Source organism: Indicator indicator, chromosome 1 (assembly GCF_027791375.1).
Source record: "Indicator indicator isolate 239-I01 chromosome 1, UM_Iind_1.1, whole genome shotgun sequence".
NCBI classification, from domain to species: Eukaryota; Metazoa; Chordata; class Aves; order Piciformes; family Indicatoridae; genus Indicator; species Indicator indicator.
The window spans coordinates 71055623-71069020 of NC_072010.1; the positions used below are offsets into that span (position 1 = coordinate 71055623).

The window sequence follows — 13398 nt, forward strand, 5'->3', positions numbered from 1 at the left end:
ATTATATACATAAGTACATGACTAAATAAAGTTCCTGAGCGTAGCCTAATCACAAAAATGGTACCTGGTTTGACATGTGTTAGCCATGAGAGGGCATTATGCAATAAAGAGAAATACTCATGTATTGCTTTTGAAGTTACAGGGCTTATGCGTGAGCCCAGCATGTAACTTCAGTTGTGATTAGTGCTTAAGTCTGCGCTTGATGCTTGCATGAAGTAATCATTAAAGAAAGGTATGGAGACAATAATAACAGAACGAGATTTGTGGTTTTCAGCTCTTAATGCTAGATTGCCTGGACTTGATTGGGCACTCCTTGGTGTGTGTTATGCTTGTTATAGTTTGCTCAAGAAATCTACCTACAAGTGAAGTGCTGAGTTGAGCTTTGGGATTTGGGAAGTGCAAAGAAGTCTAGCCCTGAAAGAGATGGAATGAGAAACAAACTCTAGAGGGAGCAAGAACTGTGCAGCTGCTTTCAGACCCCATTAGTAGGTTGTGTTGCCTGTAAGTGTAATATAGCTCACTGAGGGAGGCCAACTCAAATGGCCTCTCTTCCAAGTAATATATATTGTGCTATTTCCCATGTAGAAATTCTAAAATAAATACTTCTCTACAGAAATGTCTGTAGAAAATTTGGGCTTTGAACAGCATGGTGTGTAAAATGTACCCTTTGTCTTTCACATGAGTAAAGCCAGTGTCCTCAATCCAGCATGAAGACTCTGCTGTCATTTTATCTCTTGCATACACACACAAACACAAGCTGATGCAGAATTACTTTTGTACTCATTTCATATTCAATAGCTATGTGTTCCACTTTTTTCAAATGAGAATTCTGTTAGTGGATTAATCTGTCTTGTCTCTAGAACAGCTTTATATGACAACTTGAGAGTGAGGGTCACACTCCAGAATTTAAGGAAAGCCTTTCTAGGAATGGAAGTGGAGAAGGTACTTCTTACAGCAGAATAATTTAGAACTGTTCTAAGGGGGATGTTGTCCCTGAGGGTTGTACCACATTTGAGCAAATTACTGCTTTGGAGATCTACTCTCATCTTTTGTTCTTGAATCATGCTTTGGAGTCTTCAGCGTTAAGCCTGTCTAGTACGATTGTGGTGATCCAGGACATTCCAGTTTCCTGGATGCTTCTTGTAATCCATACCCATGAAGAGGGTTGTTCTGTATCATATGCTGCAAAAGGGAATATATGCCAGTATCTTCATCAGTTTAACATATTTTGCTGGATGAATTAATACAGAAGAGACCAGAGCATCACCCCCCCAAAAATTGTTCAGATTTGGTGGATTAATTTTTAAGCCCATGTGCACTGAGAAAAACTTGCTTTTAGAGATCCCATGAAGTGCATATTCTAAGGTTACTTTTTTTTTTTTTTTAATTAGCTATTACAACCATGGTTGGATCTGTCTGAAATAAACCTCCACCGATGCAGGAGCCATGTAGCTGTATCAGCTCACTGTTGAATCTGCCTTTTGAAAACAACCTGTTCAGACATCATCTCCCTGGTGTTATGATTTCAACATGTGACTCTTATAAAAATAGGTTTAAAAATTAACTTGCCTGCTTCACATACCATACAATTTCCAGTAACCATGGACTTTTCCCAGGATGACACTGTATGCAAATCAAGTGATTGTAATGCACAAACCCACATTAATTACTTTCTTGATCTTCTTCCTCCTTGCTAATTATTTCATTTGTTAGTTGTTCTGTCCTAGAAAAGACTCTGAAATTGTTTCCTGCTTGACTTCTAAAGTGTTGACAGTCCTTAATGCTTTGTATCATGAATTTCAGACACCCAGAGATGCTCTTAATAGCTATTGCAGAATCACAGGATGGTTTGGGAGCTTCCAAGATTATCTGCTTTCAACCCACCTGCCATGAGCAGGGATGCTGTCCACTAGACAAGGTTGTTCAACGCTCCATCCAACCTAGCTTTGAGCACTTCTGGCGGGGGGGGGACATCCACCGCTTCTATGGGCAACCTCTTTGAGTGCCTCACCATCCTTATGGTGAAGAACTTCTTCCTTCATCTAATCTAAATCTACCTTCTTTCAGCTTAATGTCATTTCGTCTTGCCTATTACTACATGCCCTTATAAAAAGTCCTTCTCCAGCATTCCTTTAGGCCCCCTCTAAGTCCTGGAAGACTGTTATAAGGACTCCCCTGAGCCTTCTCCAGGCTCAACAATCCCATCTTCTCATCCTCTCTTCATAAGAGAGGAGCTCCAGCCCACTGATCATCTTTGTGACCTTCCTCTGGACTCGTTCCAATGGGTTCGTGTCCTTCTTATATTGGGAGCCCCAGAGCTGACCATGGTACTCCAGGTGGTATCTCATCGGGGTGGAGTTGAGGGCCAGAATCATCTCCATTGACCTGCTGGCCACATTTCTTTTGATGCAGCCCAGGATATGGTTCGCCTGGATGCAAATGCATATTGCAGCTCACAATGAGCTTCTCATCAACCAAACCCCCCAAGTCTTTTTTCTCAGGGATGCCTTCAATCAATTTTCCTCTCAGCCTATATTTGTGCTTGAAATTGTCCCGAACCCATGTGCAGGACTCTTTCCTGGCCTGAGCTTCAAATTGCTTGCTTTAGATGACCTGTCTTTAAGCTGGGATGTGAACTGAGATCTTGTAAGATCCAGTCCAGTGACCACTTTGCTAGAACACCTCTCCTACAGTAAAATTCAAAATCTCATTTCAGAGAACAGAAGGAAAGTACTTCTTTCCTCCCTCATGCACACTTCCAGTCTTGGTTATTCTACATTAGGGCTCGGGAGTGCAGAGTGGGATGCTGTTTCAGTGCTCATCAGCATTCTTCAGAAAGGCAAGATAAAAGATTGGAGCCTTCAGCACCTGGTCACTTCTGAACACTGTGTCTTAAAAGTTTGAAGACCTTTGCTACTATTACTTACAGGTATACTAGATGTATGAAAGAAAATCTATGGAAATGTAATTATTAAGCTGCCTGTATCCCTTTGAAACTTGGGAAAGATGGCTCTAGAAGGGTTGTCTGAGATGCTACAGATACATCTTTAAGTGGCCAGGTAGTGGTGGGCATCCAGCATGTGTCAGCTGTCAAGGGCAGCTTCCCTATAAAGCAGTTATAAAATCTGTGAATACCTGATGTCACCTATAATTACATCTCAGACAAAAGGAATAACCTGAGAAATGCATCTGCCTGTTGGTGTTATGAAACCAGAGCTGAAACTCACAACAGAGACAGTAATTAGTATGGGTATCGTTCCAGGTCATTTTAGATAGTATTCTCACCTCCCAGTGAAATGTGATGCTGTAACCTGCATCCTGAAGGAGAATAGCATGTACAATGCATAATGCTTTTCAAATTGACGCTCCATTTTGATCACATCTCTATTGAGTGGAACGAGGAAGAACCTCGCCCTGGTAGATCACTTGGCGTGAAGAAAAGAAAGGTGAAAATCTGTGAGTAGGAAAGAACTAGTGTCATTGAACCCTGCTTTAAATCTTGTGTGTGCTGCTTTCTAGATGATGTGAAGCAAATGGAAAATGCTGTTCTGCCAGGTAGCTCTTTCTTTTTTTTTCTTCCCCCCACACCATACTCCCTTTAGCTCGGTATAACTAACAGTGTCTGTGAAAGACCCAGGGGAAACTGTGTCTGTGGTCACTGACTGCAGCTCATTGCCAGAATGCCCCTGCGAATATCAGGAACCTTTCCTGGTTAAGAAGATATAGATATCATTTTATAAGTTAATTCTTCCTCTTTCCTTGACTTTCCATCCCCACCAGGGATATTTTTTTAGGGATATCAGTCCAGCACATTCCTGGATATCTATGAAGTCCATCCACTTAGAAAGAGCTGCTGTAATCATATACACAAAGCTGTTTTCTAACTCATCTCCTCTTCAGCCTACCAAAAGTAGCATCGCGTCACAGCTGTGTGACATCACATCCCTTCTGTTGGGTTATGGACCATATCTGACTTGACATAATTTTCCAAATTATATCTAGCATAAAATGAAAAAGTGTGCTGTTCTAGTGACAGGTGCCACCTGCTCTCATAAAGTGGTTTCTCACTAAGTGGTTCACCTGAATTCAGTGGTCTGGCTCCACAAAGACATTTGAGCAGAAGATCATGATTTGTAACGTTCTACAGGGCCCTTTTACACAGTGGTGCCTTGGACAGGTGAACAGGCAAAGAGCTCTGCACCATTCAGTGTGTGTGAGCATGACCTTGTTCACATAGAACGTGCCTGCCTTCATCATTCACTCTAAAAGGCAGTTGGCAAATTTTGTGAGAAGAAAGAGATTTTTAGAAAGGAAAAGGACCGTTCATAATGCTGGTGAAAAAATACCCTCTTATTAGGCCTTATGCTGGAGATTGTGTGAATACAAGGAACCTGTCCCAAGGACCCAAGAGCACACAGCAGCACAAATAAAAGTAATTGTACTTACAACGTCCACCATTCAATGAGTAAACAAAGAACAATGCAGTGCAGAGCAAGCATTAAGAATTCACGTGACAGTACTGTGAAACCTAGAAAATCTGTGACTGCATGAGTAATAAAGGAGCTAGAAAATACATTACAAAGACAAACAGTATTTAAATTCAAAACTTTGTTTCAAGGACCATCAGAAAGTGGCCAATGCTAGAGTCAGAGGCTACTTCAAAAAAAAGGTGCCAAGTCACAAGCATGAACACAGGTTCAGTTATTATTCCTAATGTGATACTGTTTTTATAAAATGTAACTGGATGCTAATACTAAATTATTTTAATCTGCTTGAAAGAACACATCTTGTACTATAGAAGGCATCTATCTACTGACTTTGTTGTCATCAAAGTGGGGTACTCTAACCTTTTTCCAGCTCATGTCTTATGGCTTTCCTCCCCTCCAACATTTCTTCAGTTACTGTTTTCTTTCGAAGTGATTAAAGCCACATTGTACATGTGCTGTCCCTATTTTCTGCATGTTATTTCCAAAGATACCGTATAGATTCTTACCTTGCATTGTATCAAATGTTAAACCCCGATAAAAGAATTAAGTGATAGTCTACCACAATGAGATACCAGGTCTGTACGTGACGAATGAATGCCTAGCCCTGTGATCTTTGGGAAGATGTCTATTACTTCCATGTTTCACTCAAATGAAGGAGTTTCATACTTAGGACCTGCCTTAACTCATATCCCAACCCTCCTGTAACAACACAGCTAGGTTCTCCAGTGAAGCTCCCCTCTTTCATTCTATCTTAGGACCTAACCCCATGATGTCTGTGTGTATTGATTTTTAAGGTGACATGGCTCACTCAGCCATTTCCTGTGCTTTTCAGACTAGTACCCATCTCTTGGTTTTGAGCCTAGTTTTTGGTACTTGGCCAGAACAGTATTTCCTACCCACTACATCTCAAGCCCAAAAGAGAGCAATGGGAATCAATGGGTCTGTCATGTATTAAATAATTAAGGGAAAGCTACTATAAAACTGTAAGAAAATCTTGCTTTTACAGCCTTTGTACATGCTGGACAAGGCCTTCAGAAGAGAAAAATATAGGAAAGGGGACAGGATTGAAGGGCTCTGGCCTCCCAGACTGCTTTTCCATCTCCATGTGAAATATGCGCAAAGTGTCTCAGTCACAAGGAGCAAGTCTTTCAGAGACAGAGCTCTGTATGCTCCCACTGTCTCCAGCTGCTGAGACATCAGTTGTCTTCCTCCTTATTTCAGCTGCAGCATCCTGCCTTCCTAAATCTGAAATTCAAACACTGCCTTTGATTTCAAAGTATTCACATCACCCTCCTGAATTAGGTTTGCTGTAAGCAATGGAGTAGTGAGATCTTTTCTTTAATTGTCCTTTTTAGAATTCATATGAAAGTGTGATATTTAATTAAAAGCTTGCCTATCCAAAATCATTGAGGAAACAATCAAAATATCCATCCAGAAATGTGTCCAGACTGATCTCAGCTGCAAAACAAGGACAGCACTAGACAGGAATCAGACTTTTGCCTGGCTCTGCCACTGATTCACTGCAATGCTTTCTGCAAGTCATTTATTGTGCATCGTTGTGCTTATTGATGGAGGAAAAATAGTATTTATTTCCTTTCACAGGGTTGTCCCAAGTCTTACTAATCACTGCTTGTGCAAATCTTTGGATGAAAGGAATAGTAAGTATTCTAAGCTCTTAATATATATTACTTATTGTACTTTAAACAAATGTCATCACACTAGGTAGGAATTAACATTCCAAAGCCAATAGAGTGGGTACCCTTTCATATACATATATATAGAAGTTGTCATGATCTGCCTCAGAGGAAAGCTGACTGAAGACAGGTGAGTTTGAATTCACTCAGAATATTTATTTAGAGACAAAAGCCTTGATTTTGTTTTGATTTATCAACATCGATTGCTACACTGTTTATACCTAAGGCCTGAGATGATTTTTTGTGATGGGAAGGGGAAAAAACGGGCTGATGATTTAAACTTTATAATCTGTCAGTTTCCCGTGTGTGGAAACAGCTACAGTGTGTAGCTTTGGATGGGGGTCGGTGTGGATTTGCCATCAATTTCACAGGTATTGGGTCAAGTTACATTGATCTGGGCTTGCGAATGCTCAGTGTTAGAACTCAAACAGAGCTACTGTGTGTACCCAGTTTTGGCAGTGGGCATTTGGTGACCTGAATAAGCTCACTTAGGAAAAGGGAGTCTTTCCAGTGACACCCACTGGTGGACTATTTGTGTTTCTGCATCATTGCAGTCTGATTTGCAGTAGAAATACAGGCTAGAGAAAAGGTCACATATTATTAAATTCAATAAGGTATTTTCAAGTGTTAATAGCATTGCATGATGACTTGTGATGAGTTCTGTATTTGAAGCCCTCTTGGGGAGAAAAAAAATTTGTTAGCCAAAAAAGCTACTTGGTTTAAATATATTCACTAAGAAGGCAAGTACAGCCAATGTTTTTTGCAGTTGATAGCTATTATCTGATGACATTTTTGAATTTTATTCATAAGCACAACAGATGCATTTATTACTGAAGTGATTATCTGCCATTATTGCATACCAAATTTAAGACTGAAGTATTATTTTACCAGTTAACTATTGGAGTGGCCTTATATGTTCTCAGCAGAGAATTAAGGGTCATATTGCTTGATTTTTGAAAACACATTTGGACAGAGAGACAAAAGATGTGTGCACTGTGTAGCACGTTAAACTTTAAACACTTAATTAAAGCAAAGGTACTCTACCTTCTCATTGCAAAGACATGCTACCAGTGTTCAAGAGTCATATGAGCAAGTGATGTGAAGTGAGAGGGACTAAAATAATTCCTGTTGACTCAGGCTGCCAACAGGGGCCTCCTTGCTCCCAAGCTCCCCAGGCTCAGCCCTTCCTTCTTAATGTAATGGTGTAGTTACACATGAAATGAAGATAACATTCAGCCACAACAGAAGCCTGATTCCCCTAAACAAGAAGGAAATAAGCAGCAGATGGTCTCCCACCACTGTCTGAAGCTGGCAGCTGCATCCCATGCTGGAGGTGAGGGAGCATGCTGCAGAGAGGGTGCATCCATTCCCCAATTTGTCTTCAGCTAATGCCACTCCCATCTGGTGTCTCAGGGTGGGGGCTTTGGGCACACAGAGTTTACTATAGGGCTGTTGAAAATCAACACTGATTTCTTCATAGTTTGCAAACCACTGTCTTTTCAGGTCTCCTGGGGCAGCTGAAGAGAGCCATCACCATGATCCCCACACTGCTCTTACTTGGCCTTGTGGCCCTTGTCGGTAAGCTGGAGTTTGGGTTTGGGTTGCTGTCGAAAGCAGCCAAGGAACTGTTTGCAGAAAGACTGCAAAGAGGAGTTGTGCAGTCAGGTCTGAGGCCCCCTTTCTGTGCAACACTCTAAAACCCTGTGTGGCTAAAGGTCCTCAGCTACCCTGTGAAGTTGCTTGCTGCCCACATATCCTTCAAGACAGCAGTCTGGAGTACAGGACTGACAACAAAAGGGAGTCGTAGACATACTTCCTAATTTTCCCAGCTAACCTTATACAATCTCTCTGCCTACTTGGAAGTGGTCTCACAAATGCAGCAAGCTGTTTGATGGAGGCTATTCATTCCTCAGTTACTGAGGAAGCAGGGTGATTTAGCCAGGCAAGGAGTCTCCTGAATTAATTCCTCACCAAGTTATGCAGGTATGCAGGAGATGCTCTCAGCTGGGGTGCTTAGGTACCACCAGCCATCATTCAAGGAATCCCAGATATTGGAAGGCACTGAATGGGAAGAACTCACAAGCCTTTAGACCTAACCTGGCAGATGTTTTTAATATAAGCTGTCATTAGATTCATCCACTTAGAAAAGAACAAATTCATGTTCTTTATCTTTCTTTGATGACATTACTGATGAAGACCAGAAGCAACCATACAAGCATGGCCAAGACAAGGTGATGTGGGTTATTGCTCTAGATGAATCTCCCATGCTTGACTTGTATGCATTTGCAGCACAATATTGCTCTGAGATCTTTTGTATTCAAACACCTCCATTTGATTTTTCAGCTCCAACCATGAGTAGCAGTTGCTATGGCGATATAAGCACTCTTCAAGTCCCCACAATCTCCTGTACACCTGTAAGAGCCCCAGACTGTGGTATGTATCATTCATTACTCGATTTGTCAACCTGTTTGTACCTGACAGAGAGATGCTTTACCTTCTGTTATTGCCAAATTAAAGGTGGTGCAGCTATTCCATTAGGTAAAAGGAAAAAAGCAGCACTTTCTTCTCCCAAAATGGCAAGTGCTGGGAAGCTTCCAGACCTGGTGGTAAGTGGGAAGACAAATTTCAGGTTCCGTAGTCAGGACCTTGAGCTTCTAACCAAAGGGAAATGGCACAAGCCCTTTTAAGTTAAAATGGCTTCTTCATCATCCAGAACTTTAGCTAGTCAGATTCCTCACAAAACCCTGGGGCCTGCCTGATCAAAGGGAGAGATGCACAGAGCCATACCCTGAGTGCTAGCATGTCCCAGGTCCATCCTATGGGTGGCCATCATATCCTATATGTAGCCATCCTATCTCTGGGTGACCCAGTTTTGGTAACTCCTTTCTGTTTCCCTCTTTCTTATCTTGTATTTCCCCTGCACAGCTGACTATGTTAGCTTCATACCACTGAGATATCTGAAGACTTTGCCATGTACTCTGGATGTAGGTGCCTCCAGGGTAGACATCTAACTGCAGGTGTGCAAGCATGGATATGAAGCTGCTCGATTGTTCCCAAATTAGTTTTTAAAATCCCCACCTTTCTATACACAGACTAAAAACATAGCTAGTGCTGCAGTTTGGTTGGTCACTAGTAACACATCTCTCATTTTTTTTTAAAATGCAATTCGAAATTTCATTTTTCTGACTGCAAAGCCAAAACTCCATTGGTGTGGCCACAGAATAGGACCACACATGCATGGTCTCACAGTATCACAGTATATTAGATGTTGGAAGGGACCACAAGAGATCATTGGGTCCAAGCCCCCTGCAAAAGCAGGATCACTTAGGGTAGTCCACACAGGAATGCATCCAGGTGGGTTTTGAAAGTCTCCAGAAAAGGAGACTCCACAACCTCTCTGGGCAGCCTGTTCCAGTGCTCCATCATCCTCCTCCTGAGAAGCTGCCCTCTTTTTTTTTTTTTGTCATCTTTGTGTGCTGGCACAGCAGGTCTCTGTCCATGGTCAGAACTGATAGTACTGTGCACATTCCTCAAGCAGCACTGCCCAGATTGGTGTAGCTTCAAAACTCAAGTTACTCCTTTGATACACCCACTCAAGGGAAAAGCAAGGATGGGTGTGTAAGTCTGTCTGCCTTTTCCTATACCACAGGATATACCATAGTGCGGAGAACTGCTGAGGCAGACATTGTACGCCTGAGGAAATATGAGATCCCAATTAAGAGAGTAGCCAGAAGGTTGTGCTTGGACCCAGCACTCATTGCTGGCATCATCTCACAGGAGAGCCGTGCTGGCCTGCTCCTGGACAATGGCTGGGACCAGGGACGGCATAGGTACGGCTTGATGCAGGTATGTTGGGATGATAAGTATGAGTAAGAGAATAGTAATGTAGTGTATATCCAGGGTCTTACCTTAGCAAATGACTGTTATTTGCTCTAGACAGCAGTTAAACTCATTCCCTCTGCATCAAAGTTTGTGTTTAAGTGTGGTCCTGAATAAGATCACTTCAGTGTATCACAGCCTGAGAGTATAAAGAGGAGGGTGAAGCTACAGTGACAATTGTGCTCAGAGCCAAACCCATTCTCTGCTTGCCTTTTCTAGCTTGGCGGGCTGCAACAACACCTTTATGGATTGTGGGATAGTGAAGAACACATAAATCAGGGCTCTACTGTACTGGTTCTTGCAATTAATGATGTACGGGCAAGACATCCTACCTGGACCTGGGACCGGCAGCTGAGAGGTACGCAATGAGCCGTATGCGGGAAAGGGACACGCTGAGTGATGGGAGTGCTGTGTATCTCTTGGTATCACTTTCAATCAAGAAAGAGCATCACTCTGCAGATTTTAGATCTGAAAAACAAAACAAAACAAACAAACAAAACCAACTTGGACTTTTCTAGTTTAAAAGAGGTAATCCCCAAACAATAGACTGTCAGGAGGTCTGAGACAGCCTTCCAGCTTATCCACAGGACTTCAATGTTTCTGCCTGCAGAAGAGAGACTGTTGTGGTATGCCAAGCTCCCCAGCAACTTTGCTGCAGTAGGAAACAGTGGAAAACCAGCCCAACCTGGGAGCTGCTGCAGCAGCATGGAGGCATCTCATTGCAGATCTGGGCAAAGGTGTCAGACACAGCCTTGGCAGGCTTCCCCTTGACTTCAGTGACAAGCACTCACAGAGGGTCACAACCTCCTTAAATTCCATAGAAAAGGCATTGTGCTTAGTGAACATGAACAGATCTTAAGTTATCTTCTCTGTTCATCCTACAAGTGAAATGGGTGTCAGATGGGTAAGTTAAGTTAGAAACCAACCAAACAAAAGCTACTGTTAAATCTCTATTTCTTACTTATAAATCCATTACAATTCCTTGATTCTTTCCAGGGGGAATCTGTACTTACCATGCACGAATGGGCAACCTCCAGGTCTATGATGAAGACCCATGCGGTAGAGACAACTACTATGCCAACAGCGTGATTAGCCGAGCCCAGTACTTCAAGAGACATGGGTTCTAGCTCAGAAACCTGTCCCGCTGCCGATCCTGTCCTCTGCATAGACTAGCACAGTAGTGATGATAGTACCCAGGGCACTTCCTCAGGTCTCCTGGCAGGACCGATGCTGGTGGTAACAGCACTTTGCTCACTCCAGCAAACCTCAGCTCCCCTCTCATCAATGGGTGAGCTCAGCACTGCCTTCCAGAGGATCCACAGGAACATAATACCACAAGCTTCAGGGCCCTTGGAAAGCAAACAGGGACAGTCCAGCAATGTTTAAGTGTCTGGTAAGGAAGGTGCCTCTTCCTGTTCAAAGCTGAACCTGGGGCTGTTCATTCATCCCCCAGGCACAGGCAAGCAAGCAGGTTGCCGTTGGCATTGGCTGTTCTCTTCCCACCTCCTCCATCCATTTCCTTCTCTCTCCCTGGCCAATGGGAAATGGGACAATGAAACCCCCAAGCTAAATTCTCCCCCCTGCCCAGTTGTGTTTGCTACAGAGCAAAGAGACTTCTTGCCAAGCCTTTGATCTCTGCACTAGCTGATTATTTCTGTGGCCATCCTTGTGGGGGACAACGCTAAAAATGCTTCTCCCAGTCTCCCAAGCTCTGAAGCCCACGTTCATGGGGGGGCTGCAGACCTCTCCAGGGTGAAAGCAGCCTCACACAGGGAAGGTACTGCAAATTCCATAGCAAGCATGCAAAACACCTTTCCATCAGGGAGCAGCCCTCTGAGTAGGAGCTGGCCCCATATGTACCCACCTCAGGAGCTCTATCACAGCCACAGTGTTGACAAAGAAAAAATCCACAGCCTTTCCTGCTTTAGATTTGGCACCTATATGCTGGGTTTTCTCCAAGTATAAAAGCACTTCAGCATCTGTCCCTTTGCCAGGAATTCCATCTTCTAATTGGGAGTGAATAGCTCTGGGTTTATAAGCTATGTTTGAAAGTGTTCTTCTGTGTGGATAGGTCTGGTTGCAAATTTAGGTTTATTGAGAACAAGAGAGAAAATAAAGATAAATGCTGCATCCCACTTTTTTCCTTTTTTTTTCTCAAATTTCATGGGGCCCATTTTGGAGGTGTCAGGGCGCTTTTCTGCAGGCTGCCACCACTGCTGATGTAGAAGTGATGTGCCTGGAAGTCCCTGCCCAGCATCATGGGGCTGTGCGGCATGCCCAGGCTGCCAGGGCAGGGTCAATGCAGGCAGGAGGAGAGCTGGTTTGAAGACAGCTTTTGCAAGTGAACAACTTTAACACTGTGATCCTTGTCTTGCCAGTCACTCATCTGCTTACTGTCATGGCAAGGACTGTGCACAATTGAAATACTTGCAAGAAGACTCATTTTATCATCTCTGGAGACCAGAGGGAGCTCTGAGATGTCTCTAAGGTTACTGGTTTCTTTTTCATTAAGACTACAGGAAACAGTTCAGTGTTGAGCAACCACAGGTATTGGATATGTCATTTAGTGAATTCTGCACTATACGAAGATCATTTTAGTAAAGTCATTACTTTGTAATACAAACTTATGAAACATATTGCATGTTTGAGCCCCTTTACTTGAAGTAGCCTATGTAAAATTCATAAGTTGAAGTCTTTGGTGCATTATGTTATATAAACTTCCATGTTATACAAACCTCTTATGTAAAACCTTTGAATGCATTTTGGTAGAGCAGTGTAAAATCCAAATGGGGCAGGGAATCTTGTTGCTGCCTACATATATAAAGCTGGGGTTTTTTTGAGTTTGGAGGGCAAACAAGAGTAGAGATGGTTTTGCTTGTCTTTGTGCTGCCCTTAATTGCCACTAGCAACCTCGCTGTCATGACTACTGGTTTTGCCAGTCCTGCAGATCTGTGAGTTCCTCATGAGTCTTATTTCTGCATCATTACCCATGAAGCTACTGTTATTAACACCCAATAACCTGCAGATCTGCCTGCTAGCTTGTGCAGCATTGCCACAAAGGATTATTTGTTTTTAAAGTCTATTTTAAAATCCTGATTATGGCAATTTCATATTTTATTGCAAATATTATTTTAGGGTATCAGCACTTTGTAGTGAATAAGGAAAATCTCTGCAGAAAGTGAGTTGAAATGTAAGTGCTTAATAAATTGGCAGGAAGGAGTAAATAATTCAGGAAGGTTTAACACTGGCACATTGCCCTAAGATATGAGCAAAAGCTTTCCTGACAAACAATGAGTTCAGATTGCTTTTCCCTTCCTCTTTTCTTGGTCACCTTTGTC

General features: G+C 42.6%; 1 protein-coding gene across 1 annotated transcript; it reads left to right on the forward strand.

Annotated features, from left to right (window-relative positions):
- The first annotated feature begins 6128 nt into the window (after positions 1-6128).
- Positions 6129-11276, forward strand: LOC128973342 (lysozyme g-like). The gene is made up of 6 exons (XM_054389636.1): positions 6129-6145; positions 7685-7759; positions 8525-8614; positions 9831-10027; positions 10280-10418; positions 11057-11276. The coding sequence occupies exons 2-6, from the start codon at positions 7717-7719 to the stop codon at positions 11185-11187; spliced, it is 600 nt and encodes a 199-aa protein (XP_054245611.1). The 5' UTR covers positions 6129-6145; positions 7685-7716; the 3' UTR covers positions 11188-11276.
- The last annotated feature ends 2122 nt before the right edge of the window (positions 11277-13398 follow it).

Bases quoted from the DNA above. Each gene is read 5' to 3' on its own strand.
- LOC128973342 (XM_054389636.1), top strand. From the start codon at position 7,717: ATGATCCCCACACTGCTCTTACTTGGCCTTGTGGCCCTTGTCG. The intron at 8,615-9,830 runs GTATGTATCATT...CCTATACCACAG, and splicing joins TGTAAGAGCCCCAGACTGTG to GATATACCATAGTGCGGAGA. The intron at 10,419-11,056 runs GTACGCAATGAG...GATTCTTTCCAG, and splicing joins CTGGGACCGGCAGCTGAGAG to GGGGAATCTGTACTTACCAT.